Source organism: Eupeodes corollae, chromosome 2 (assembly GCF_945859685.1).
Source record: "Eupeodes corollae chromosome 2, idEupCoro1.1, whole genome shotgun sequence".
NCBI classification, from domain to species: domain Eukaryota; kingdom Metazoa; phylum Arthropoda; class Insecta; order Diptera; family Syrphidae; genus Eupeodes; species Eupeodes corollae.
In genome coordinates this window covers 44,658,860-44,685,372 of record NC_079148.1, presented here as the reverse complement: position 1 = coordinate 44,685,372, position 26,513 = coordinate 44,658,860, and the positions used below count along the sequence as shown (strand labels likewise).

At 30.6% G+C, this 26,513-nt stretch overlaps 1 protein-coding gene across 13 annotated transcripts in view; it reads left to right on the top strand.

The window, feature by feature from the left end:
- Positions 1 to 26,513, top strand: part of LOC129944161 (neurobeachin) — a 684,301-nt gene that overhangs the window by 602,341 nt on the left and 55,447 nt on the right. For all 13 annotated transcript variants that reach the window (XM_056053379.1, XM_056053380.1, XM_056053386.1 and 10 more), the window contains 11 exons: positions 2,107 to 2,207; positions 2,320 to 2,415; positions 11,043 to 11,164; positions 11,351 to 11,477; positions 11,602 to 11,721; positions 11,837 to 11,983; positions 14,244 to 14,631; positions 14,791 to 14,906; positions 18,456 to 18,596; positions 20,706 to 20,845; positions 20,961 to 21,174. In XM_056053379.1, the coding sequence (XP_055909354.1) occupies positions 2,107 to 2,207; positions 2,320 to 2,415; positions 11,043 to 11,164; positions 11,351 to 11,477; positions 11,602 to 11,721; positions 11,837 to 11,983; positions 14,244 to 14,631; positions 14,791 to 14,906; positions 18,456 to 18,596; positions 20,706 to 20,845; positions 20,961 to 21,174 (1,712 nt within the window). The remainder of the gene's footprint in view (positions 1 to 2,106; positions 2,208 to 2,319; positions 2,416 to 11,042; positions 11,165 to 11,350; positions 11,478 to 11,601; positions 11,722 to 11,836; positions 11,984 to 14,243; positions 14,632 to 14,790; positions 14,907 to 18,455; positions 18,597 to 20,705; positions 20,846 to 20,960; positions 21,175 to 26,513) is intronic.

Below are 26,513 nucleotides of genomic sequence, written 5' to 3'. Positions count from 1 at the left end.
AAGAAAATATTTTAGTGACTTAAGTTTTGAGTTAAACTTTTCGTTTATAAAAATTAGTTCATTAAGGACGAACTTGGCAACCAATGAAAGCTATATTCTGGAAGTTTTTTATTCTTTAAATTGGTTATCATTCATTCGATCTGTTTTGTCAAATTCCAAAAGATCGATACAGCGTTACACGAAACGTGCAAATAATAAATTAATTTTTATGGATTTTCCAATAAAAGGTTTCATTTTTGTATTTGGGAAGACAAGTATTCTCTAAAGCATTTAAAAGCTTATACGTCATAAATACAGTAGAAGCATTACAACATTTTGAGATTACATTAGTTTTCAATTCTTTAAAAATTTCAATGCTAAAGAAAAACATAATGTGTCATGGAGTTTTCAAGTTTTTCAAGAGTAATTCTTGTCATAAAAAAGTGCTTTCTCAAACTAGCCGTTCAGATTCGGCCTAAAATTGTAGGTCCCTTCCATTCCTGACAACAGTACTCGCACACAGGAATGGTTGAGAGTTGGAAGTCACTAGGCCCTGGTTCACAACGGACTGTTGCGCCACCCCATTTGATTTTTTTGATTTGTTATGGAGTTTTACATTCGCGTAGTACGGCTTAAGAAAAAAACTCAGTACCTAAGAGTATGACGAAAGTTTGGCTCAAAAATACAAAAGTAAACATTCCTAAAAGCAGATGATTGAATACAAATTTCTTTTCTCGTCTCAAAAAACCAAAACATACTGTGACATTTTTGGTGATATCGTACAATGGCATATGTGATCTTTCTATTGCATTTTCGAAGTATTAAATTCCACGTGGTATCTTATTCACCACTGTGTAGGTCGAAATTTACATATTTTGTCGTTGCAGTTCCACGTTTCAAGAGGAGAGACATGTGTCTGGAAATGAATACGAAAAGCTTAGAATTCTGTGGAGTAGCACAAAAATATTTGTATTTATTGCAAGAACCCAAATATAGAACACACATTCTAGAGAAAATTTAATAAAATCTATCGGTTTGATTTCGAGAAAATTCAAATTCCTTAGGATCGTAATGCTGTGTTCGATTTAAATCTCGAACAGTTCCTAAATGTCACAAGTAAAAATTAGAAAAGGCTAAGGGACAAAACGGAGACCACCAGTATTTGTTTTATAATTTTCCAGACTTAAATTCATCCAATATTCCTTTTATTAAACGGCCCGAAGGTTTTTTTCTAATTCTACAATAAAAAAAGATTCATCTAAGCTGAAGACTTGTATTTTCAATAAAGTGGCCTAGTAAGATACATCATAACCCTTATCTTTTAAGCGGCTCAAATACAAAATTGTAACGTTAAAATCACCAAATATCTCGACCAATAAAACGGTCATGACGGCCTTTAAAAAAATCCACAATGCGTTCACTGAATAACAGTTGTACCAGCCTTATTTCGCCAGTTCAAAAGCGTATCAATCAGTTACATTTTAAGGTCTTGAGGGGTCTTCTTTAAAAAAAAAATAGTTTGAGTTCTTGAGCGGCGGACAAGTTTTTGATTCTTTACATCAGTCATTTGTCCTAATAGCTCAAAATTTTCCATGAATTTTACCATTTCTTTCTGAGAAAGTGTTTTACGGCTGCCCAAAAGTGCTGTTTTTTAGTGACTACAAAATGTTCACAATTTAATAGTGAATTTTAACCAATTCAGTGTGGTATTGAAGATGTTACCATTCCATTTTAAGTAATAATGTTTTTCTTACTCGTCAAATGACTACAGTTAGCTGCTTCAAAAGTGACATCTGCCGAAAATAGCGAGCTATTTAAAATAGAACCTTTTATTGGGGAAGGCTTCATGTCTCAGACTATTTGTTTAACATTATTAAAATCTCGATTAAAATTTTATAATAAAAACTGTATCACAAATGAAATATTGATGGCAATGTTTTCCTTCGCTGATGAACGTTTGAATAACCGCAAAATGACCAATAATAATTTTGTACGTTCTTAATCTCTCCTCCAGAGGTCTTTATTAATAGTTGATTGCTTCGTTGTTATCAAAAGAATAAAATACAAATGTTTAATATTTTATTTTTCAATTTAATGCCTTTTGTTTTCCTATTTATGTTTTTGCAGACCTTCTGATTGAAATGCTCGGTGTCCTAGCGAGTTATAGTATCACAGTAAAAGAGTTAAAACTCCTGTTTGGTACGATGAAAGCTGTCAATGGCAAATGGGTAAGAGTTCATTTTTGCGTTCATAAAAACAAACAAAAAAATATTTAAAAAAATGAAAAGTTCATACTCACATGCAGAGTTTTATTAAAATTTATATTCATCATCATTTCAGCCTCGACATTCAGCGAAGTTATTAAATGTTCTCCGTCAAATGCCTCACCGGAACGGTCCTGATGTGTTCTTTAGTTTTCCCGGCCGAAAAGGATCCGTAAGTATACATACAATATTTCAAAAACAAAAAAATACAAACCTCTTCAATTTCAATATGCTGAATTTAAAACCTCTGTGAAAGCAATTTTTTTCATGAAGCTTGTCAGTGATATCATAAAGATTGGTGAAGCATTGGTGCACACGATGAACCAACCTACAAATAAAGCTCTGAACGTGCATACATACATATAATATTGCACAATATATTTTTCCTTAACTTTTTGATATTCAATGAAACCCAAACATAATGTTTTTTTATATGTTTACCCATAAATCCCTTAAAAAACAACGAAAAAACGACAAAGTTAAAAAATAAAATCAAAATGATGGGAAAAAAACTCATGCAGTTCTAGGATAGGGCCAGGATTTATTTTTGTATCCTTACACAACTCAGTGCAGTGGTACCATTTTATTTCATTTCATTTCATCGAGAGAAATGGAGGATGTATGTTGTCCGAAGTCCGAATACAATCAACGTTATCCATTTTGCACAAAAACATACATACATATATTTATGGATACTACCTAGACATAGTTTATAGGGTACAAAAAATGAGAATACGATGAGTATCCTGATGGTTGGTAAATTTGTTTTAATCCGTAACCAGGATATGGGATATCGAAAAAGGGACTCCTTCTCTCTCTCTCTCTTTTTCTCTTTCCCTGATGGTATATACGCGGCTAAATTGTAGATCGCGATACAAGCGACACAACAGGATTCGAAACTTTTTCACTGAAACCAAAATAAATATGCAAATATTGAAAACTTTATTGCCAAGGAAACATGTTGTTCGTTTGGAGGAATACAAAAAAATAAAAAATAAAAAAACAAGCGAACAAAAATTGGTTGTGGATGTTAAAATATAAGGATGCGGCCTGCATGCTTCGTTATTGCATTCCTCACGGAGCGCAGAAGGATTGTGTTTATTTTTCAAAAATCCCAATCTAAATCTACTATGATGCAATAGTCACAAAGATATATGTATTTGTATAGGTATGTATGTATTTACGCGGAAATCAGTGATTTGTGTTGGTTGTAAATTGTGGAGATTTAAAGTGACTTGAAAGAGAAGGATTCATTTTTGGACTTTTGAATGGTTAAAATATTGCATCGTAAAAGGACAAATATTTGAACAATAAAATTTTTGATATTGGAAAATGTACATATATACATATAAACATATGGCTCTGGGGGGTTGAAATAAAAGCGAAATTAGAGAAATGTGACAGGAATAGTAAACATTATGTAGATTTATGTTTGTATGAATTTTTCAAAAGCAAAAATATTGTCGGTTTTGAAATGATTTTATGAATATGAAAAGTTGATTGAGCAAATAAAACACCTAATATTATTATTCTTTCATTTATGTAAACAATTTATAGTAGAATGAAAAATTCTGCTGTTTTATTTTTTGTGCGAATTTAAATAAATCAATAAACGAATATAAGTTGAATTTAAGATAGATTTGTATTGCACAGAAATATAGAGTCGCGTATTAAATCTCATATATTTAAGTTATTAGCAGGAGGGATAACCTTTATAGCATTAACTTCATAACATATTTATAGTTTAATTAATCAGTTCGAATTAATTATTATTAAAATTTTAAAAGATTGATTATATTGATATTCACTTCGGTAACTAAAAAAAGTTTTATTTTCATTTGTATGGCTTTTTTTTAAAGGAAATCTTCCCTACCCTGCAACTACCGACCGATTGCACTTACGTTCCTTATTTCCAAGGTCATGGAAACTAGTTAAATATCAGCTCAAGAAATATCTTGAAGATCGAAAGCGTCTTAACGACCGTCACTACGGCTTTCCACTAGTCCACTAGTGATCTGATGGTTCATCTTACTGAACAATGGAGCAAATCTTTACATCGTTCTTTTGAAAGTAAGATTATTGCACGATATTTCAAAAGCATTTGATAGGGTTTGGTATCAGGCTCTTTTATCGAAAATGCGTGCTTTCGCTTTTCATGAATCCCTTCTTCATTTGATTAGTAATTACCTTTTGAATCGTTCAATTCAAGTCTGAAAACCACAAAATAAATGACGGTGTGCCCCAGGGCTCTGTTTTATCTCCAACACTCTTTCTCATTTTTATTTATTATCTCCTGTCTGCAACTTCTAATCCAATATACTGTTTTGCTGACTATACTATAGTACTATTATCTTTTTATATTCGTTTTCAGACTCACATCCCTCTATGCAACGACAAAATCTGATAAGTTCATTAAATTTCGACTTAAACAGCATTGTACAATGGAGATTAAAAAACCGACATGGATGGCACTTGCATCGAGGAGACTGAACATCTCGATAGCTGTTTAGGTTTCTTTAGGCTATGCAAGAAGTATTTCACACCTCCTGATCTGGCTGTTATCTACAAGACATATATATGTCCAAAGCTTGAGTAGAACTCCGTTCTTTGGACTTTTGCTCCTGCAACTTACTTAAACCTTTTGGATAGTATTAAACGTAAAGCATTTAAATTGACAGGTGATAATATCATCATAAGTTCATTTACTTGGCTTGAACATCGTCATAAGGTTTCTTGTTTCACCCTTTTTTACCGTTATTTTAACGGTTTATTTTATAGTGAAATAGCCAGCTGCATTCCTCCCCTTAAACAGTTCAACTGTAATACTTGCGGTTCTAGGAATGCTCATCTGTATACCCTCGAGTCCAACTTCGGCCGTACTGAAAAATACAGAGATTCGTTCTTTAACCGTACTATGTGAATGTGTAATACCTTACCACACTCTGTCTTTCCTAGTCATTGCAATTAAACAAAGCAACTTTTTAAAACTTTTAAGAATAATTCAAGTGACAACTTTTTTAACCCAACAAGAAAACCTGCAAACTTTTAAGGAAGAGAAATTGACAGTCTAGACGGAATGGGAATTTATCAGTGTGGGTCACATCCCAGCCTTTTTTTTTAATCAAAAATTATAACAATGACATTTTTGATCAACAAATATTATTAATCGCCACTTTTTTCGACTTCTCTATCATCGTAATTTCATGTCTCGAGCTCGAAATGTGTCAGAAATACAAAACATGAATCATACATCGTTCCTCTATGTCGCAAGTAAAAACGTAAAGAATTTATTTTTTTATTTAGGTTACCAAAAACTTTTAAAAAGTTGTCAATTAAAAATCCAGGACTTATTTTTTTGGATTTTGATTTCGATACATTTTTGTAAGATTCATCTGTTATAGAAATGTGTCTGGAAACGCGGGATTTTAAAATCTTTGTCATTTGTTTCCTATCAGTAAATAATCAAAAAAGATTTGTTTTTGAAAACTCTGCCGTGAAAAAGTGGCCACCTTTAATCTACAGTAACCTTTTTTGAAAAAATTGAGATTGAGGGTATTAAAATGCAATAGTTTTGAGTTGGTTTCTTTTGTTTACTATTTTTAAAAATTGTATGTTTCACTTTTCTCAAAATAGCTTCCAATACATGTAACTTAAATATCAATGGCTTAAATACACCAAAAATTAGACCTTAGATCTTTTGAAAATATTATAAACAAATTCTCACTTTACTGTTAGTATTTATTTTATTATTAAGCAACTAATCAGCTATTAAACAATTTTAAAACGTTGCTTTGTAGCAAATACTTATTCTCTTTTATGAAAAACATTAAAAGTTAGAGAAAAATTAACAAAATTTGCGGAACCGTCTGCTATAGAAAAATGCACGTATTTTTTCAAGCTTGATGAAACTTCACGTTATAGCCTCGATGTAGCTCAAATCATCGTACCATTACTGAAAATGGTTATATAGCTGTATCAGATGTAGTTATTGTGTTGTCTATTTCATCCTAAACTGCATTACTAATGATTTCAATTTAACACCTTACTTTTGCTGGAAATATTCGGCCGAAGCTTTTGTTTTTTTTCTGACTTGCGTTTTGGTGTCCTCAATGTCCTTTTGTCATTTGATGCTGTTTATTAAATAAATATTGATTTTTACCAAACTATGAGCCAAGGTTTCCAAAACTTTTTTCTTAATATTGGGTTAGTTTTGAACCACCAAACTCTTAAGGAAGTATTTAAAAATAATCTAAAAGAGGATCAACAAAATAACAAAATTCCATTTAAAACAAATCTCTTTTTAAGTAAATTAATTCCAAAATTAGCCTGCCCCAGAGTAATTTCACTAAATTGGTGTTTTAACCTTTGATGAAAAGGACCCTCATTGTACAAAGTTCAAATTGCTGCAATTTACTAAAATTACCTTCTCCCAATTTCCCTTAGCACAATATTTGTAGCATCAAATTCCATCTAATTAACCAAAAGCAAATATTATGCGTAAGTGTGGGTATACATTTATAACCAATAAACTTCAAAATTATTTTTTATTATTCATAAGTTCATTAAAAATTGAATTAAAAATTCATTGAATTAATAATAATTTTCAACTTAAAATCAAGTCAATCAAGAACACAAAACAAAATCATTTCGATGTAGACATCATAACAATCCAATTTTAAAATAAACTCACTCATTCATTAAAAACAAAAACAATATCCCTCGAGTTTTTGTGGGTGTAATGCGGAGAGACGTAAAATACCTACCACTGTTTTATATTGAATTTATTGGTAGCTTTAATATAGACTGCCTTATGCTACTTACAAAATTCCAATCAAGCTCTCATAAGGCTGCCGCCATCCAATTCTAAAATTATCATCAGTTCATATTTTCTTAAGTACGACGTGAAATTCTCTTGAGATCGCACACAGGTATACCTCAAATAATGTACTCTCGAGTCTCATTTTAACCAAAGGTACGTACGCATACCCACACCTACCTGAAACTTAAATCCTGAAAATAATAATATCATCTTCAAGATGGTATTTTCGTTCTTTTTGATTCTCAAGCGGTGTGATATTTGATAAATCGATTTTTTGAAACGCTAATTAACTTTTTGTTGTTTTTTTTTTTCTTGTGGTTAGACAATTTTAAATCCACCATTTTGAGTGTCAATCTTGGTTTACTACGTCAAAAACAAAAAATAAGAACGATAATACTTCTCGTTAAATCTAACAAAAAATTTGACCATAACGACCTTGGTAATGAATATACATCGCAAAATGTATATATATTACTAAGCTTTTCCATCCCTTTAATCAGGAGTGGGGAATGTATTTTAGCTCGATGCTTATGCTTCACCGGAGGCAGTAAAACTAATTTCCTACTATCTTTTCAAGACTTCGGGTTTTCTTTTTTGTTTGTAAGACAAGAATGAAGATTTGTTTGGTTATATCGAACTTTTTTTTTATTTTCATTGCACTGGTGGAAGAAAATAAAATTAAATAGAAAATACTTAATCAACATCCTTTAATTAATGGCCCTCCGAAGCTTAAATAATAGAAAAAGAACTTCTGAGGATGAACTCATCAGTAGCAAAAGAGTAACGACAGTGTTAGAAGGGCCGGAGTTGACAGTTGAAAAAAGCATTTCATTCATTTGTCTGTCAAAAGACTTTTACCTATTGAGGATGTGTTTGTTTTCTTCAAAAAATTGTTATAAGACCAACCAAACTAACTATTTATGCTTTACTTAAAATCATAGACATAGCATACTTTGCAAAAAGAAGTTCATCTCTAAAAGATATTAAAAGATTTCATAAGTAGTCACCAATTTTTCACAAATTGATACGTAATATACAAAAACAGCTTAGGCTTGATTTTTCAGTAAATTAGACATAAGTTACGATTTTCGAGATTTTGGAAAATCTTATGCTATTAAGATTAAGTTACGGACACATAAAAAGCCATTTCTTTTGTTGTTTAACCAATGTTTGTTAATTTCTATCAGTTTACTCTTGAGCTCTATGTAGGACGTAATGTCAAGTAAAGAGATTCCTTTTTGAGTTGCACATCAAGAATGTGAAATTATCAATTAACTTTGTTTACCCTTCTCCCATTTTAAAATTCAAAATTATAAGAACAATGTATACAAACTCACTGTATTAAAACTTAAACATTTGAAGGGTAATCAGAGCGCCTTAAGTCTTTGTTAAATAAATTAAATTAAAATTGACTTGGCAGCGAAAATGGTCAGAGTTTGTATTTATAGTATAGTCAATAAACAAACTTTAAAAAAAAATATCAAATGAAGTCGACTTAAGATACATATGCTTATCTTCATTATATTGTTTTAATATAGATATTAAATTGACCTAAGATACTTTGCCACGTATTGATACGAAAAATGTCATCTTTAGTTGAAATTCTGAAATTCTAGAAAAAGTCAGATTTTCGGAATCAAACTAATTCAATCGACCGAAATCATACTTTTGCCTTTAACCCAAGGCTTCTAAATTTTATAATTATTTTGCTCTCTTGAAAACGTTTAAAATCTGCTTATATGTGATAACGCCTCCGTCACAGTTAAAAAGGTTTTAAATAAATATTTTAAATAAAAACACCATTCCTTTTTTAATGTGTCCATACATTTTCATTTGGTAAGAAAATTTACTACACCAAAATTAACCTTTTTTCTTAGAGATGTTTGATTCAAAATATCTAAAATGTCACTTTCCTATCAACTTAAAGCTTTAATTTTTTTCTTCATCGTTTGAATAATCAATAAATAATTTAACTCTGACATCAACACTGACAAATTGTATAGGCTGGACTTCGTTTTATTATCCTTATAATGATAAAATACAGCATCTCATTTCTTTCGCAACTTTGTTACCCTTTTAAGAGTTTATTAAAAACAGAAGTTCGAACCAATTTTTGATTTAATACAATCAAATACTTATTTTTTAATCTTAAGAAAAAACTTAATGTAAAATCTTCTTATATAAGAATTTTCATGATTGGCTATACATCAGTGAAAACTAAAAATGAAAAATAATTTCAGCAAATTTTGAATTTCCAAATCAAACCGAAACATTACATAAAAACAAAATCCAATCACAGACATTTCGAGCCCCATAGACTTATACCATTTGTTTTCATCATCAATCCAACCCTGTACATAAACAGACCGAAGTCCAAGCCACATAGCACACACCGCACACACACTTAGCAATATAAGAATATTGTTATTTCCTGGGCTTTTATGGGACAAGAATCTTCTTTCCTTTGATAGGGCAAATATCTTGCGTACAGATTTTTTTTCCGGCCCCTTGCTTTCAATCTGTGTCAGTTTCAGGGCTCTGCCATTTGCTCTTTGCTCTTCTATATCTCTACTACTTTGTAACAATTAAGGACATTCATTTGTATCATCCTCCCTATTTATTTAAACGGAAGAAAGAATATGAAAAGAAGACAACAGTAATAGCAAGGAAAAGGAAAAAAAAAAGAACACACTCTTTCATGTCCTTTTTGATTAATTTCCTAGGATACTTTGTGACAGTGACAGTTAAGTTTGATAGAGAGTTACACAGAATTTTCCAAACAACCTGACATTTGTACTCCGAACTTAGCATCACTAACTACCTACATACATACATATAAGTATAACTAAATTGTATGTGTATGTAAAAAGGAAGGAAGGTATTCATTCTCCCTTTCTGGACCACTTAATTTTTCACAGAGAGAGAGAGGTCATGTTTCGTTTAGCGTTAAGTTTGTGACATGTTGTCAAATTATAGTTTATCTTGAGAATTGCACGCTAGCTATGGATATATACCCCCTACCCTATACTCTCAATATAACACATAACACACGTTAGTATTAGGACTTGCTAAACGATACGAAAATATGATCGGCCTGGTAAGGACATCATTTCCAAGAACCAAGTGCCATATTTATAAGTGCAAGGAGATGTGTCAAAGGCAAAACTTTTTGGCAATTTCAACGTTGGATGGTGCTAGTTGGTGATGATGACGACGAGCGAGGGAGGGGGTTTGTGTGGGGGAATCATAATTATTAATTTCTTGGTTTTTGATGTGTGAATAATTGAGGAAGATGAAGAAGGAGAATAAATTGTGTTATTTTTTTTGTTCTTCGTTTTGTTCGTTTGTCCTTGTAACGGAGAAAGTTTCTTCATTGATTTTCCTCCTTTTGGAATTGTCGAGGATACGGAACTACATAAATGTACGCTCTATATGACACCAGTTGTAGTATAATTTTGACTCACTTAAGGGAGAAAATAAATGCCAGTAAATGTCCGTAACAGCCTGTGTATAGCCAGCCACCCAGCCAGCCAGAAGAGGATACAATAAAATTAAATATAATGTTTCCCTGACCAGAGGAGAAGTCCTACTCGTATATTACAAATCTTAGTGTTAGATTATGAAATTACCTACCTACATTCCACATATGAGTGAACTTGAAGGATAAAAAGAGAATACATATTGTTACACACATCTTTTCTTTCATTTTCTATCCTTTCTCGAAACATATTTGCCTTTAAGCTTTTAGTCATTACGTACCAAAAAATATATATTAGAGTAAATGTAATAAAATTTTATAGTATTAAAGCCTCCTTTTGTTCGCCACTTGATTTAAGCATCAGGATATAAATTGTTAACATATAATAGGTCCCCTCTTCAAAGAGGACAGCAACCAAACAAAAAAGCCCCCAAAAAAGAAAAGAATCCTTTGAACTTAACATTTAATCCTTTTAATCTTTCTTTATCTTTTTTTCCAATAGGCAATGGTCCTACCACCCCTAGCTAAATGGCCATACGAAAATGGTTTCACATTTACGACGTGGTTCCGTTTAGATCCCATAAATTCTGTAAATATAGAACGTGAGAAACCCTACCTCTATTGGTAAGTCTTAATAATTTATGTTTATTATTGTTGTGCTTTTTTTTTGCCTTAGAATACAAACAACAACAACTAAAAAGGGTTAATTTCTTTTATTGTTGTATTTTTATATGATGATGATGATTATTATGATGACTATATCCTGGATCCATTTTTTATCTCCTTCTTTCTCTCTTACTTTAATTCTAGTTTTAAAACATCGAAAGGGGTTGGATATACAGCACATTTTGTTGGTAATTGCCTTGTCTTGACATCGATGAAAGTCAAAGGAAAAGGCTTCCAGCATTGTGTCAAATATGAATTCCAACCGAGAAAGGTAAGTTCTATATATGAAGCTACTTTGTATGACATCCGTTTTAGCATAATAATTATATGTCCTTTTAAATCTTTTGTTTTATATAATATCATCGCTCACTCTATATTTTTTTTTTATTATTTAGTGGTACATGATTGCCATTGTGTATATATATAATCGTTGGACTAAAAGCGAAATAAAGTGCCTAGTTAATGGACAATTAGCGTCTAGTACGGAAATGGCGTGGTTCGTTTCAACAAATGATGTAAGTTTTTCTTTTGTTGGTCTTTTTGTTTTTTGTTTCTATTTAAACAAAAAAAATATAAAATACATTTTATATATTTTACGTATTTTTTTTGTTTCATTCTTTTAAACAAAAGCCTTTTGATAAATGTTATATTGGAGCAACGCCGGAACTTGATGAAGAACGAGTATTTTGTGGCCAAATGTCAGCTATTTATCTTTTCAGTGAAGCCTTGACAACGCAACAAATATGTGCGATGCACCGTTTAGGTCCTGGATATAAGGTAAGTTATATTTTTTTCCGTTTTTTATATTTTCTGCCTCTATAATTATAGTTTAATTTCACTTTTGAAATACTGAAGTGAAAAAAGCTGAATTGCGAGAAAAGTTCATTTAGTTAAAAAAAAATTTCGAGCAACTTAAAGTTATAAAAAAGTTTTAAAAAAATCACAAAAATGTTATTGGAATATTTTTTAACATTAAAAATTCATTGGAAATTTGCAGGACGTCATTGCTTATTGCAAAATATTCATTTAACTTAAAACAACTGCGCACAAAAGGCTTATCAATTAGTTCTAATAATAAATTCATGCTTTTTAAAATGTAGGCTTTTACAATACGAGGTTTATTTTGATATTTTTTAAGACAAATTAATGGAAATGTGTTTCACTATAAACTACTCAAAACAAAATAAGGACCACTCGAAATATATGTCGTATTTTGCCTAAAACATATTTAATTGGTTACATGATTGTATATTAAAAACAATTTAGCAAATTAGTAGCCTTGGCTACGAATTTAGTACCAAAGCCTTTTTTCAAAGTTTTCCATGACTTAGTCCCACATTTGCTGAGGATTTTTGTCGATAAGCTCACTGACTCAAACGTTAAAAACATAAATAAATGTGGAGCATTGGCATTGTACATAGATTAAAGAAAATTGTTTAAACGTGGTAAATGATAAGACCTTAGTTGCAAAAAAAAGTTCATGTCTTCGAGAAATAACATGATCGACAAACTGTTCTTCCAAAACTTGAATCACCGTCAATTTATTCCAATTCTAATTATCATGTCTTGGTAGCAAAATGTGTTTACCGTAAAAGTTATAACAGCCTCATTTTAAAATAAGTAAGTTCCAATCACACTGACTACCGCACCAAAAAAATCCACACTGAGGATGGAAAGGTGTTTTAACAATCATTACTTAAATGACGGTGAAATTTCTTTGTAGAATGCTTCATTGAAAAACTAGACTAATTAAAAAACTGAATCGACACACTTTTGTTTTTAGTCAAAACTACTGGCTGCAGGACTTATTTACTTTACGACTGCAAAATATTGGTTAGTTTTTTTTTTAGAACTATTTTAGTATTGAATTTTAACATTTTCAAAGCTTGTTAAATCAAGTATGATTTCGTTTTCAGTCGTTGTGTAATTTTAATTAAAATTTCAAATTGTAAAACTGCCCGAATAGCAGGATATTCAAAATAAAACCTCTTACTGCAACACCTTTTATGATGACTCTAATTTTTTAAGAAGTTATCGGCTAAGGCTTAGCATTTCACTGGTTCCGAATTTCTAATTTCTAAATATTAGCAAATTAATATCTATTCCAAAATTTCAATCCTCTAATACTTTAAAATTGGAAAAATAAACTGTAAACAATAAGGCTTTGAAGTAAGTTCAAACGCAAGTAAGTTCAAAAGTCTTACAACACGGCTTTGTATCACTTCTGTTTCACTACAACTAGTTAAGTCATTTTCTCAAATTATGTGTAAATATCGTTCGAAAGTAAGAATCTATTAGATTCCGATTTCAGTGAAGCTTTTGATTGAGTGGATAATTCCACTTTAATATACAAATTCTAACTTTTTGGTTGACTCTCACCTTATCTGATGAGAGGATCTCAAAATGTCATAATAAATAACTCTTTTTCGAGATTTATACAATGGAGCTCAGGTGTTCCTCAAGGAAGCCATTTAGGTCCTTCGCTTTTTAATATTTTGTATAAATAAGTTTTATTTGTATAAGTATAAGTTTATTTTGTATAAGTAAGTTTTGAAAGTTTTCTTAAAAATTAATAGCAATCTGCTGCTGGATGAACTAAATCATGCCTCCGACTTGTGTAAATTAAATGTTCACGTCCTTCAAATATCATTGTTAATGAACTAAAGAGACAATTTGGAAAGATAAAATTACAATTCCTTCCATATTTGCTTAGATAGAGTGCACTTTTATTCTAATAAGTTAATGTAAAACATTTCACTTCAGTATCAACATTGTAGGCATTTTATGTATGTGTACCTAAATATTTAAAAAATATATAAATATATATTTATTAACTATTTCTCTTTATTTCTTTCTTCTCTCTTTTCACGCTGCACCAAATTAAACAAACAAAAACATCATCTGTGCCCTTGTTAAAAAAAAAATACACCCTTAATGGCAAAAACACAAAATCTATCACAAAATTAATTTATTTATGTTTTTTCACATTTTTATACATGTCGTATTTTTTGTAAAAATCCATACAAAACCAAAACAGTCACAGTTTCGTTTTGACAACGAATGCTATCTAAATCTGCCGGACAATCATAAACGGGTGAGTTTACATGCCACAAATAATGGTGGCTCCGACGACGATGATTCCACAGGTGAAATTGATTTGAATGTGGCTGTTGCCGAAGCATACGCGTTAGTAAATGCACGTTTACAATCTGAAGCTAGGGCAACAGCAGCCCATCATACATTACCAAATTCGTCAACAACAACTTCATCATCGTCAGCAACAACTTCAACAACAATGGCAACAACAAATGCCACAACCACAACAACATTGACAACACTTACTTCTTCTGGCAACATCAATAAGACCGAAATAGAATCTTCAACTTTGGCATATCCTTCGGGAAGCCTTTATTCTGCTTCAACTGGTAGATATTTTTTTGTTTTGCGATAAATGAATGCAATTTTATTTTATTTTTTCGTTTTTTCTTTTCTATTTTGTTGTTTTTTTTTTTGCTTTTTATTAACAATTTATTTTTCTTATATTTTTATTTTTTGAATTTATAAAAACTATTAAATTTCTGAAGACTCTCGAGCATTGTCCAAGCTACGAAAAATATCAAATGCAGACGGTCCTGGATCTATAGCAGCTGTTGGGGGAGCTTTCGGTGATGCCGCCGAAGAATTACTTAATTTGAAAACTGTAAGCATGCGTTGTGGTTTATTTTTGTTTTCTTTTTTAAATCATTTGTTTTGTTTGGTATTAATTTCATGTTTGTTTTTTATTCGTTTTTCCAATTGTTTGTGCTATTTTCTAAATGTTTATAATAACGATAGATTTGTTTATATTAATTTGAATACGATACGTCTCAATTCATCATTTTGCTTCTCAAGGTTAAAAACACATTTCTTATACAGTTTTTCATTGATTATTCAAAGACAAATTTTGAATTTTTATTTCTTCTGATCCAGATTTCACTTAACTTTGGGAAGATTTAAAAAAAACACTAAGGAATTTGTAGACTTTTTCCTTCATTTTATTTTAGATATTATTATTTTATTATCCTTTTTTATTTTCTATATATATCCTGTTTTGTATTTATTGCTTACTTACTTACCTAAAGTAGTTTGAACTGGAGCCTCACCTAACAAACTTTTCCATCTAGCTCAGTCGCCAGCTAGATGTCTCCAGTTTCGCGCTCCAAGATGGGTGAGGTCAATTGTGCGCGCCACTTTTCTCTACTGCGCTGTCCTTTTGGTAGCAAGAGTAATTTTTCTTTTGATCTCATGGCTGTCCTTAACTTCCTTAAAGTAACGTTTGTCATTGGTGACAGCATGTATTTTGTTTTGTCCTCTTTAAAATCCAGCTGAGTTCTTCTGATTATGTCAATGTCAGCTAGTAGGCTAGTAATTTGAGACTTTTTAAGAATAGTGCCTCTAGTATTAATGTGAGAGCTCTGTACTATTCTTCTAAGGACGATGTTAAAGAAATCGCATGACTAACTATCACCTTGCCTTTTTACATCGAAAAGATTCTGTTAAGTTGTTTCTAACATTTTTGGAGCAGTGCGAATACTCCATGGAGTTTGGCAGGGTTGCCAAAACTATACATGGCTCTATACAGCTTGATTCCGTAGATGCTGTGATATACGGCTTTGAAATCGATGAAAAGATGGTGGGTGGCGATTAAATGTTCTTGGGTTTATTTCCAGGCTCTGCCGTAATGTGAATATTTGATCAACTGTGGACTTTCCTTGTCTTAAACCACGCTGATAAGGACCTATGGGGTTATTGACGATGGGCTTTAGACGTTCACATATTACGGCAGAAAAGATTTTGTAAGCAATGTTAAGCAGACTGATGCCTCTGCAGTTCGTACAGTTTTGAGGGTATCCTTTTATTCAGAATTTTTATTTAATGGAATTAATATTATTTGATTGCATTTATTACAAATTCTGTTTATATTTGATTTTATTTTGTTATATTTTATTTTATTTTATTTTCAATAATTTTAGATGATTTTTTATTGTATTTGTAATTTTTAATTTTACCTTATTTTGTTCCAAATCCTTTAACCAACATTATTTTATGATAGGTTTTTAATTACTTCGTTAAATAAGTTTGTGAAAATGTTTCCAAATTAACATTTTAAAGTGCCTGCCTGACTTTAAACGAACTTTAAATATTGTAATTCAAACAACTTGAAGTTAATCCAATCTAAAAGCAGCACTAAAAATCCATCATTATTAAAAAAAAAATAGACAAGTAAAAATAAGAATCTCTTCAATTAAATAAATTTCAAAGAAAATGAGTGCAAAAATTACTTTCAGGAAATATGATGGAGTCTTTAATAGTTCAGATTGTTTGCTTTATTAAAAGGTATGGATAATGATGATGCCTAGATTGTAGCATCCATCCATCAGACTTACTATACATAGAAAAGTTTTCGAGTGAAACTCATGATTGCAATAATTTATTGAAGCGTGGAAATTTTCAATCGATTGATTTTTTAAGTGCTAATAATTGATCATTTATAGATCAATGCATTTTCGATTTAGTTTTTTGTTAACCTTTGAATTTATTTTTGATTTTGATTTTTTTTTAATAAATTGGCCTTGCATTTTTTTGTCGGGCAGAATGTAAATAAAATTGAAAGTTTCAATGTTTAGGGTGGTGTTTATAAATAGAAATTTATTTTTATATCAGTAAGTTACGCAGAAACGAGTTTAAAAGTTGAGCGCTCGATGAATTTTCAATTTAATTAATGATGGAATAAAATTGAGTTTTTTGTCTAATTAAAAATATAAGGAAATCAATTCTTTTTCCTTGCATCTTTTGTTAAGGCGTGTTATGAATTACTTAGAATTAGGTTCACTTAAAAATATGCTTATTCTCTTTTTATAATTTTTTTTCTTGAGTACTTTATTCCAGTGCAAAAAATTCAGTGTTTTAAATTCATCGTACTTCTGCAAATCACATTTAGCAAATATCAACTTCTAAGTAATTTTTTTTGCACGCTTAAAAACAACGAAAATTTCTCCAAGTTAAGTGAAATAGAAAAATTTAAAAAAACAATTGTAATTTTTGCAAAAAGTTGTACCACAATAAAAATGAAAATCATAAATTCACTGCTCTTTTAGACTCATCACAGTAAAATTAAGAATTTGTGTCCCATGCAAATATTTTGCTTTTATTTTTGTTGGTAAATTTTATTTTTATATCTTCTTATTTATTTAGTGATTTTATTTCTTTTATTTAAATGCATTCAAAGCAAAAAAAAAAAACAATTAACAAATATCTAAATCAGCGCAAACGTCTTAAAGTTATTGTTTGTGTGCGTGTGTTTGTTGTTTAGCTACAAGAAGAACGAAATCATGTTGCGTCCATTAATAAAAAAAAATTACTCACTATTTTCTATTTCACACCACTGTGTGTTTGTTTATTTTAAACGTTTATCGATTGTTCCTTTATAAATTTATTGCTATAAAATGCACCTAATTAACAGTTTTCCAGAAGTTATGTTACGTAATACGTATTTACATTTCATCAACATTCAATTATGTCACGTTCTTGCACTTGTCAATAAATTAATTTTAAATCGACAAAATAAAAAAAAAAATAATTTAACTTATCATTACTTGACATTCAAATGCTAACTTTTGCATTAAAAGAATGTTTACAAACGTATTGAAATCAAGTACAGAAATTTTTCTTATCCTTTCATCATCCAGTGCCACCATTGCCATTAAAACATTCCACTTTAAAAATGCGTCATTTAAGTGACGGTAACTAACCTTTTATATTTGCTATGTCTTATGCAGACCAAATTAATGTGGCGTCTTTTTATTATTTTAATGACAAGTGTAAACCTGGCATAACTCCTGGTTTCATAACTCAAAATAAATCACGAGTTTAATTCTAGATGTTTAATAAAAAAAGTTACTAAAAATATTGTAGAAAGAAAAGAACAAACATTTACCAATATTTTGTCCTGTCTGTCTTTATGCAATTCAACCAGAACTTCTATCGTGCCATATAAAATAAAAAAAGCTATCAACATTACATTTCACTGTTTTCTCTTCACTTCCCATTTATATAGTGCAATCATTCAACATCAACAACCAACAGCAAATCAAATGACAAAAAAAGGAGCAATTTCTTAAAAAAATTTCATTGCAAATACTGACTTTCAATCTTAATAAACAAATATTAATGTTTTTTGTTTTTGTATGTTCTTTTGTTTATTTTACAGGTTCTTTACGATGGTAAACTATCGAATGCCATCGTCTTTATGTACAACCCAGTAGCCACGGATGGTCAACTGTGTTTACAATCATCCCCAAAGGGAAATGTTTCATATTTTGTACATACACCGCATGCTCTTATGTTGCAGGTGAGTTTTATTTTATATTAAAAAAAATAAACCAAAAACAAAAATCTACAAACTATACGACCTAACCAAGACCATGGGTATTCAAAATAAATGATTAATGGGCGAACGTAAAGTTAAGCTTAAGCGATTTTAAAGGAAGGAAAATTTCATCACCTTTTTTTTGAGAATATCCTTTCAAAAAACATGCAGTTTAAAAACACCATTCATTTTTTGGAAAAATGTATACTAATTACCCTGATAAACGTGGTTAAAAATGGTGTTTTTGAGAATGATTTACACTTTTTATTTCGATATTAGACCAGTTTATACCAATCAATTGTCAATCTAATGCACAACTTCTGAAAATCTAATCATTTTGTTCCTACAAGTCTTATACCATTCAAAAAAGTTATTTAAATATCAATTATTAAAAGTACAAACAACAAAATTTAGTAGAACAATTATACATCTTTATACCATTTGTATTTTAGGAACTGGTCTGTTAATTTTCCCTGTATTTTATTAGTCTACACCATTCAAAACACAATCTTACATTTTTATATCTGTTGGACCTATCAATTCATTTAAACAACATATTATAAATATATATTAATATTATTTTACATTGAATCGGTGTTTATACCAATCAATACGTCAAATAGAAAAGAATATGATGAACTTAAATTATTGCTCCATTAATCTGTTTAACTTTTAGTACTACACATAAAACTGAACAAAATTCTTGAAGACATTTTGTGTCAAACTTTATAATTTATACTAGTCATTTAATTTTATACCATTTGATCACTTACATTTGCCTGTGTATGAAATTTACTACAAAATTTGTTCAAATAGGCTGTAATTTTGAGAGTAATTTAGAATTTAAATTACCAATTTCTTTTAGACCAGTTTATCAGTCAAATTTAAAAAATGACGTGGAAATCGAATAATTAAATATTTTTATGAAACAACATTTTTTGTTCCTTATTGGTATAAAAAGTTGTGTCAGCGTGTTTCACTTGTTTGTATATTATGTTGACATGGTTTTGATAACAATTAATTTTTATTCTTTGGGTTATTAGGCTATAATTTTGAAACTATTTTAGAATCTCAATTAACAATTTCTTTTAGACCAGTTTAATTTAATATCTTCATAAAACTTTTACATTTCACTATTTATTAGTAGGTATAAATTGATCTGACATATTTTATTCGAAAATGTAAATTTCATCACACTAAAAAATTATATTAATATGAAGATAAATTGCTCTTAAAAGTTTGCTGCAAACAGCTCTAAACACCCTTAGCAAAATTTGAATGCAAGTTTTAGCAATTTACTACTCTTAAAAGATGATTAACCTAATCTTAAGTGATTTTTACATCTAACTATCTCTCAACAATTTGCTAAAGCTAAGGAATAGCTACTTTAGTTTTTAGCAACTTGCTTAGAGCAGAAGATGAAATGGGTCCAGTTAACAGTTGGGAATTCCAATTCATAGGTCCGTTTAAACGTATTTCCTTTGTTTATTTGCACGAACTGTCACTTTTTAGACATTGTTAGGACCATCGTTCTTTAGTAAAGACAATTAGCAATTTTGGTACTTGAAGTCGCCTCGTAAATTATTGCTTTATATTTTGCAAATTGATAAGTAGTACATTGTTAAACCCTTAACAAAGCTTGTTTAGAATGTTGCGCCACTTTATTAAAAACAATCCAATTGGTGAAATTAACCTTTCTCAGAAACCTGGTTAAAATATCATAAAATATTGCTCTCGTTATCCTGTAGAAAGAAACAAGAAAAAAAAAAACATAAAAATAAACTTAAAAGAGCCAAGAATAAGGATGCATTCTCCCATTTTATTTATTGATACACGAATGCAGTATAATATTCTTTACTGCACCAGAACATGAACGAACAACATCAAATTTATGACACTTTTGCACACTCGGGTGCAGTAGCAGCAATGCAGTAATTCTAATAGCATTTCTCTTTTTTATTTCTTTTTCTTATATCTCATTTCTCGTCTTATCCATGATCCTGTATACGATGGTCTATCATTTATACCTTTGTGTATGTTTGAAATGAATCCTTTTGCTGTGCTCTTAAAAATATAACACGGACGAAACAGGATGTTAAGGCTGTTGTAACACACTCAATACACTGTACGTTGAATTCCATTGGGGGTATTCAAGTACTGTTTCCATTATTCTCACAACTTGATATGGCACATGAAGGATGCAGTGATGTGAAGCGTGATCCCACGTTATGGTAAGTCTTTCTAGAATGAGGTTATACCTGTACACTCCCAAACTACACATTGTTCTTTATACTACTTTTCCAATTCATTTTTTATATATGCTTGCGTCTTTTTATTTTTGAATAGTTCAAAACTTTTGGGTTTTATATGTGAATTGGTGGAAACATCACAAACTGTACAGCAACATATGATACAAAATCGTGGTTTTCTGGTGATTTCGTTTATGTTGCAACGATCCTCGAGGGAACATTTGACGCTAGAGGTGTTGGGTTCATTTTTGAATTTGACAAAATATCTAGTGACGTGTTTGTCAGCGAATAGTGATTTGCTTCTTAAGCAGGTAAGTGCATTCAGAACATCGTTGAAGTTCGAAAAAAATATATAAAAGTGTTATTTTACTATCAAAGTTATTGTGTGATTGCAAGAAAATAAAGAAACAAAATGGTGTTCCACAAGGGAGTGATTTCGGAACTGAACTTTTTAGTTTTAATTTGTTCTAATTAAAATAAGAATATTGATAAAAGTTTTACGTTACTATAGAAACTTAATGTCTTTCATAAAAAAGTGTTATGAGTCTTCAGTGAAACAGTAACATAGCTACTTAAAAAAAGGAATCGTGTTATTCAAAAGTATTGGAAAAATCTCTGATAAACTCATTTTCTTGCAATCACCTAAATAATAATAACTAAATACAAAAAATTCCACATAAATAAAAATTAAAATATATGCATGTTAATTATGTTAAAACATAATTAAATAAAAAATAAATATATTTATAAATAAAAAAAAACTTGTTTGTTAAATGTTAATGTTGAAAAAAATATTTTAATAATTAAATTCAGAAAAAAATTGAAATGCATGACAGTTATTGTTAAAATTTAATTAAATGATTGTATCCTATAGACCTACTTATTTAATTATTTTTTTTTTTACTTTTTTCTACAAAAGAATGTCAAATCTATATGTATACCTATTATTTGGTGTTTTTTCTTTTATTTTATTGTATTTTTACAGTTAAACTTGGGCTTTCGCTTGAAATATAAACGAGTAAAGGTTTAACCAAATTTTTTAGTTTGTCAATTTTGTTAGATAAAAATATAAAATTATTGCGATATGTTTTTATGAAGAGTGTGTTGAAAAATCAATCTTTTATTTCTCATTTAAGTTCATTATATTTTTTATCTGACAGAAATTAAGTTCAAATAGAATTTAATTCTAGACTCTGTCTTCATTCTATTCAAATGTGTGAAACGAAAAATAAGTTCTATTTTTAAGAATATGAAATTTTAATGAAAAAATTGAAATTTGTTTGAAAGGGTTTCACTACTTGTCTTTAAGTTCTCTTCATTATGGATGAACAACAAACACGCTTCAGTTTCGGCTTTTTCTGCGTTACGGTGGGTCTGCTTCAAGGTTGCTTCGAATGCCATTTCTATTACTTCATCCCTGCAAAGAGCAAATATTTTGTTTGTTGACGATCTTTTACAGCTGTTGAGCTGTCAAGCAAAGCAAATGTTCAGATAATTGAACTAGAACTTCCGTTTGCTAAAACGTCAGGTTTAGCCGAAGCTGAAGTGTTGTTTGTGATTCAGCCATTAAGGTTTTTAATGTTAACCTTATAAGTAAGAAGTTAAGCTTAACAATAACAAAAAGGAATGTTTTAAATTCACACAAATCCTAAACTTACACACAACTTATCTTAGCACTGATTTCAAAGGTGAATTTGAGTATTGAAAATTCAAAAATATGTTCAAATTCGTTAGCTATTTCAAATCTCATTCGTTGGTAGTAGACGCTACATTTCAATTTAAAACATTAAACGGAAAATTAAAAAGACTGTACTACTATCTAGTTTTGCATTCGACAGTACTGCTATATCCTTATAGTATATTCTATCCAATTTTTCAAAAATTCAAATATTATGAATTGTTCGTATGATATTTCGTCAAAAACTTAATTTTCCATTTATATAAAAGCTTATAATTCAATGTGAAGTAAACAGGATCAAAATGGAGTGGTTTTAAAATCAATTTTTCATTTTTAAGTTTTACTCGATATTGCATTTTAATGTGTTGTTTTCTGTGTTATGTGTCTTCTTTTTTTTTTGGTTGAGTGTGAGTGTTTATCAATCAGAATTATTTCTAAGTTTTATTTTTTCTTGGTTTAAATTTCAAAAAAAAATAATCGTTTCTTTCCTCTTTTAAACTTTCTTCTTCTCCTTTTTCACTAAAAAAAAGTTCTACCAGGTGAATAAACTCCCCCTGTTATGATTATTGTGTCTATGTTATACTTAGTTCTATTTTTGTTTCCATTATTATTAATAAAAATATTATTCAATACAGAAAATTTAGCTTTTCTTCTATATTTAATGATTTAAATGGGCTGATCTCATGTCAACTAATTTTTGTGAAGTGTTATTTCTTCGGCTGTAGACTTATTTTTTAACTGACGCTTATATTTTATTTTAAGGTTTTTAATTTTAAAAGCTCCAAGCTTTATTAAAAAAATTACGATTTTTTTTTTGTGCTTAAACGAAATATTTAGTTTCCTTACGCCCTTCTTCAAGATATAAACTTTTTGATTTAAATATGTCAATTGAATCAAAATATTGTTAAAATACGGTTTTGATAAGAGTTTAAAAATGTTGATATTATTATGATTAGTAAAATCATGGAGTCAGCTTTGATGAAAGTTAGCAGCTTAACCACGAGTTGTAGACTAGAAGTTAACCAAAGTAAAACTGAACTGTTGCTCTTTACCACTAAAACTAAAGTACTCCCCTTCACGCTACCTCGACTCAACGGTCAAATCCTATCATTGTCTTCTAGTGCAAAATATTTGGGAGTTATACTCGACCCTAAACTAAACTGGAAACTAAATATTGAAGTACGGGTTAAGAAGGCCTGTGTTGCCGTCTAAGCCTGCAGCAAAACTTTCGGCAAAAAGTGGGGACTTCAGTCGAAGATGATTTTATGGACTTACACAGCCGTAGTACGTCCAATCTTAACATATGGTTCAATTGTGTGGTGGCCTGCTCTTAGCAAAGCCTTTAAAATTAAAAAGCTAAAGAAGGTTCAGAGAATAGCTTGCGTGGGCACCACAGGGTTCATGCATACTTGCCCAACGGACGCCTTAAACGTTATTTTGGATCTTCTACCAATCGACCTTTTTATTAAATACATAGTTTCCCGCAGCGCTATTAGGCTGAAGGAATCAAACAGCTGGTTGTCAAAACCTTATGGTCACAGCAACTCAACGAAATTGATTCTCTCAGATATTATCTCGGCAGACGCAGACTTCGGCACTCTTACTTTGAGCCTTGGTAAGGGTTTTAATGTTTTTTTCCCATTCAGAGAAGATTGGGAGGATGACATCGTGTCCATAGGTTTCGACACAACCATCTTTACTGATGGCTCAAAGATGAAGTGCGGAGTTGGTTCTGGGATCTGTTTTGAGTCCCTAAATGTAGCTAAATCCCTTAGGCTTCCTGACTTTGCTAGCGTTTTTCAGGCTGAACTGCTGGCAGTAAGGGAGGCATCTAAGATACTTAAACAAAGCTCAAACTTAAACAGAAATGCGGCTATCTTTACAGACAGTCAGGCAGCTGTCGAAGCCATTAACTCAGCCACATCCTCATGTCACCCTGATCTGGGTTCCGGGCCATAGTGGTATCGTGGGAAATGAACGTGCTGACGAGCTAGCCAGGCAATGATCGGCCCTTCATAGCTCACTTGCGGAAATAGTTAATATTCCTCTTGGTGCTATGAAGGGTAAAATCTTTTTTATCTACCACACTGAATCAATCTGAAGGTGGAGCAATTTACCGAACTGCATTATATTTAGGAAGATATGGCCCACTTATAATAAAACCCGTTCAAACGATCTTCTATGCAGGCCAAGGCAAGATGTAGCCAGGACTGTTGCGGTTTGTACCGGACATTGGCCTATAGGAGTTAATGCAGAGAAGTTGCCGTAGTTGTAGTGACCAAAGAGAAAGCGACACGATAATCCATTTCCTGTGCAAATGTCCTGCTTTGGCAAACACTAGAATGAAATACTTTGGAAAAGCATTATTTTATCTGAGACAAAGATTAGAGACTTAATCTTTTTTCACAATGCGAAAAATGGCTCTAACATAAACGCTTTAAAGCTTCTCTATAAATCTTTCCCTTTCTATCACAAGTCAAACGAATTTTTGGTATCAAAACGGCGCACTACAGCTATAATTGGATCTCAGGCTAGGTTGCCTTCAGATCGCCATTTCTACCTGCTTAATTGCGAATATTTAAGAACTTTAAACCTTATACCTCTTGATTTTTTTAAATTCAATTTAAATTGCAAAATATCTGTAATTTCACTACTTTAATATTGTTTGTTATGTTATAGTTACATTGAAAAGAGATCAGCCCAAAAACATAGTTTATTTTTTGTTTGTAAAATGCGTGTGTGCGTGTGTTCTTATTTAATTCAGCTTAATTCATCATCGTAATTATTTTAATCTGTGTACAAAAAATATATACTCTATGTAAAAACAGGATGTATCAGCACAAGCATCAGTTAAACATATATACACCTACTTTAAGCAGATCATCTCTTGTGTACATACAATCATTCATATAATATACTCTCATTTATGTATTGCATATACAATAAATGCCAACATCCTTCATTAACTATACTATCACGAAATCTCATCAACTTTTTTTGTTTCTTGGAAATTTAATTTGCAAGCATCATCTCATCATCATCATCATCTGGCATTTTATTGAGCTTACCATTACGTTCGCTTTAATTTATTCTTACATAACATGCATACATAATGTTATGTACAAACGTACATATGTAAATTAAAATTTATTTTATTTTTCTGTTGTATAATTTATAAATGAAAACTCATAACAATATAATTTTCCAAACGTATTGAATTTTGTTGGTATAAAGAAATTAAAAATGTCGGCACACTATACCAATAATAATGTCATCGCGAGCACCCTCTATTTCTCGGGATCATTTATTATGGTTGTAAGGATTTATTTGCTTTGTTTACATTTTAAAAAACATTTAATTATATTTGTCTGTAATGATAAAAAATGGTTCCCTTGTGCTTTGTATTCTTCGGACTAATAATTTTACCCTAAGCTTCAACACAACGCAACACACCCTCCTCCTTCTATCCATCATTGTGATGGCGCATCATCATCGTTATTATCATCATTGACAGCTTTATTGCTTAAAGGACTAACGAGGACGACGACAACGATGACGTATTTATGTCTCGTTGATGATGAGCTGTTGATGATAATAAATATACAAATTCATACATAAATATAGATTACTGTTATCAGTGAGACGAGTAAGGCTTGTGAGATAATTATGTTACAATCATCAATATTGTGGCAAATTATATTTTAATGTAAACTATTTTCTTTTTAATTAAGAGGTGCCAAGACAATACTCTATGATTATAAGGTACAGCAGTATGTAAGGGAGAAAAAGGATCTAAAGGACCTCTTCAAGAAAAAAAGCAATTAGAAATTAAAAAGATCGCTTTGTCCCTATAATTTAACTCATGTTCGTACTTAAACCAAAGCACTTTGAGACTTACAGTAGACTTTTAAATTAAGGGGTTTCCTTTTTTGTCTGCTATCAGTTAAGGAAGTAGATAAGTACTTCAAATCT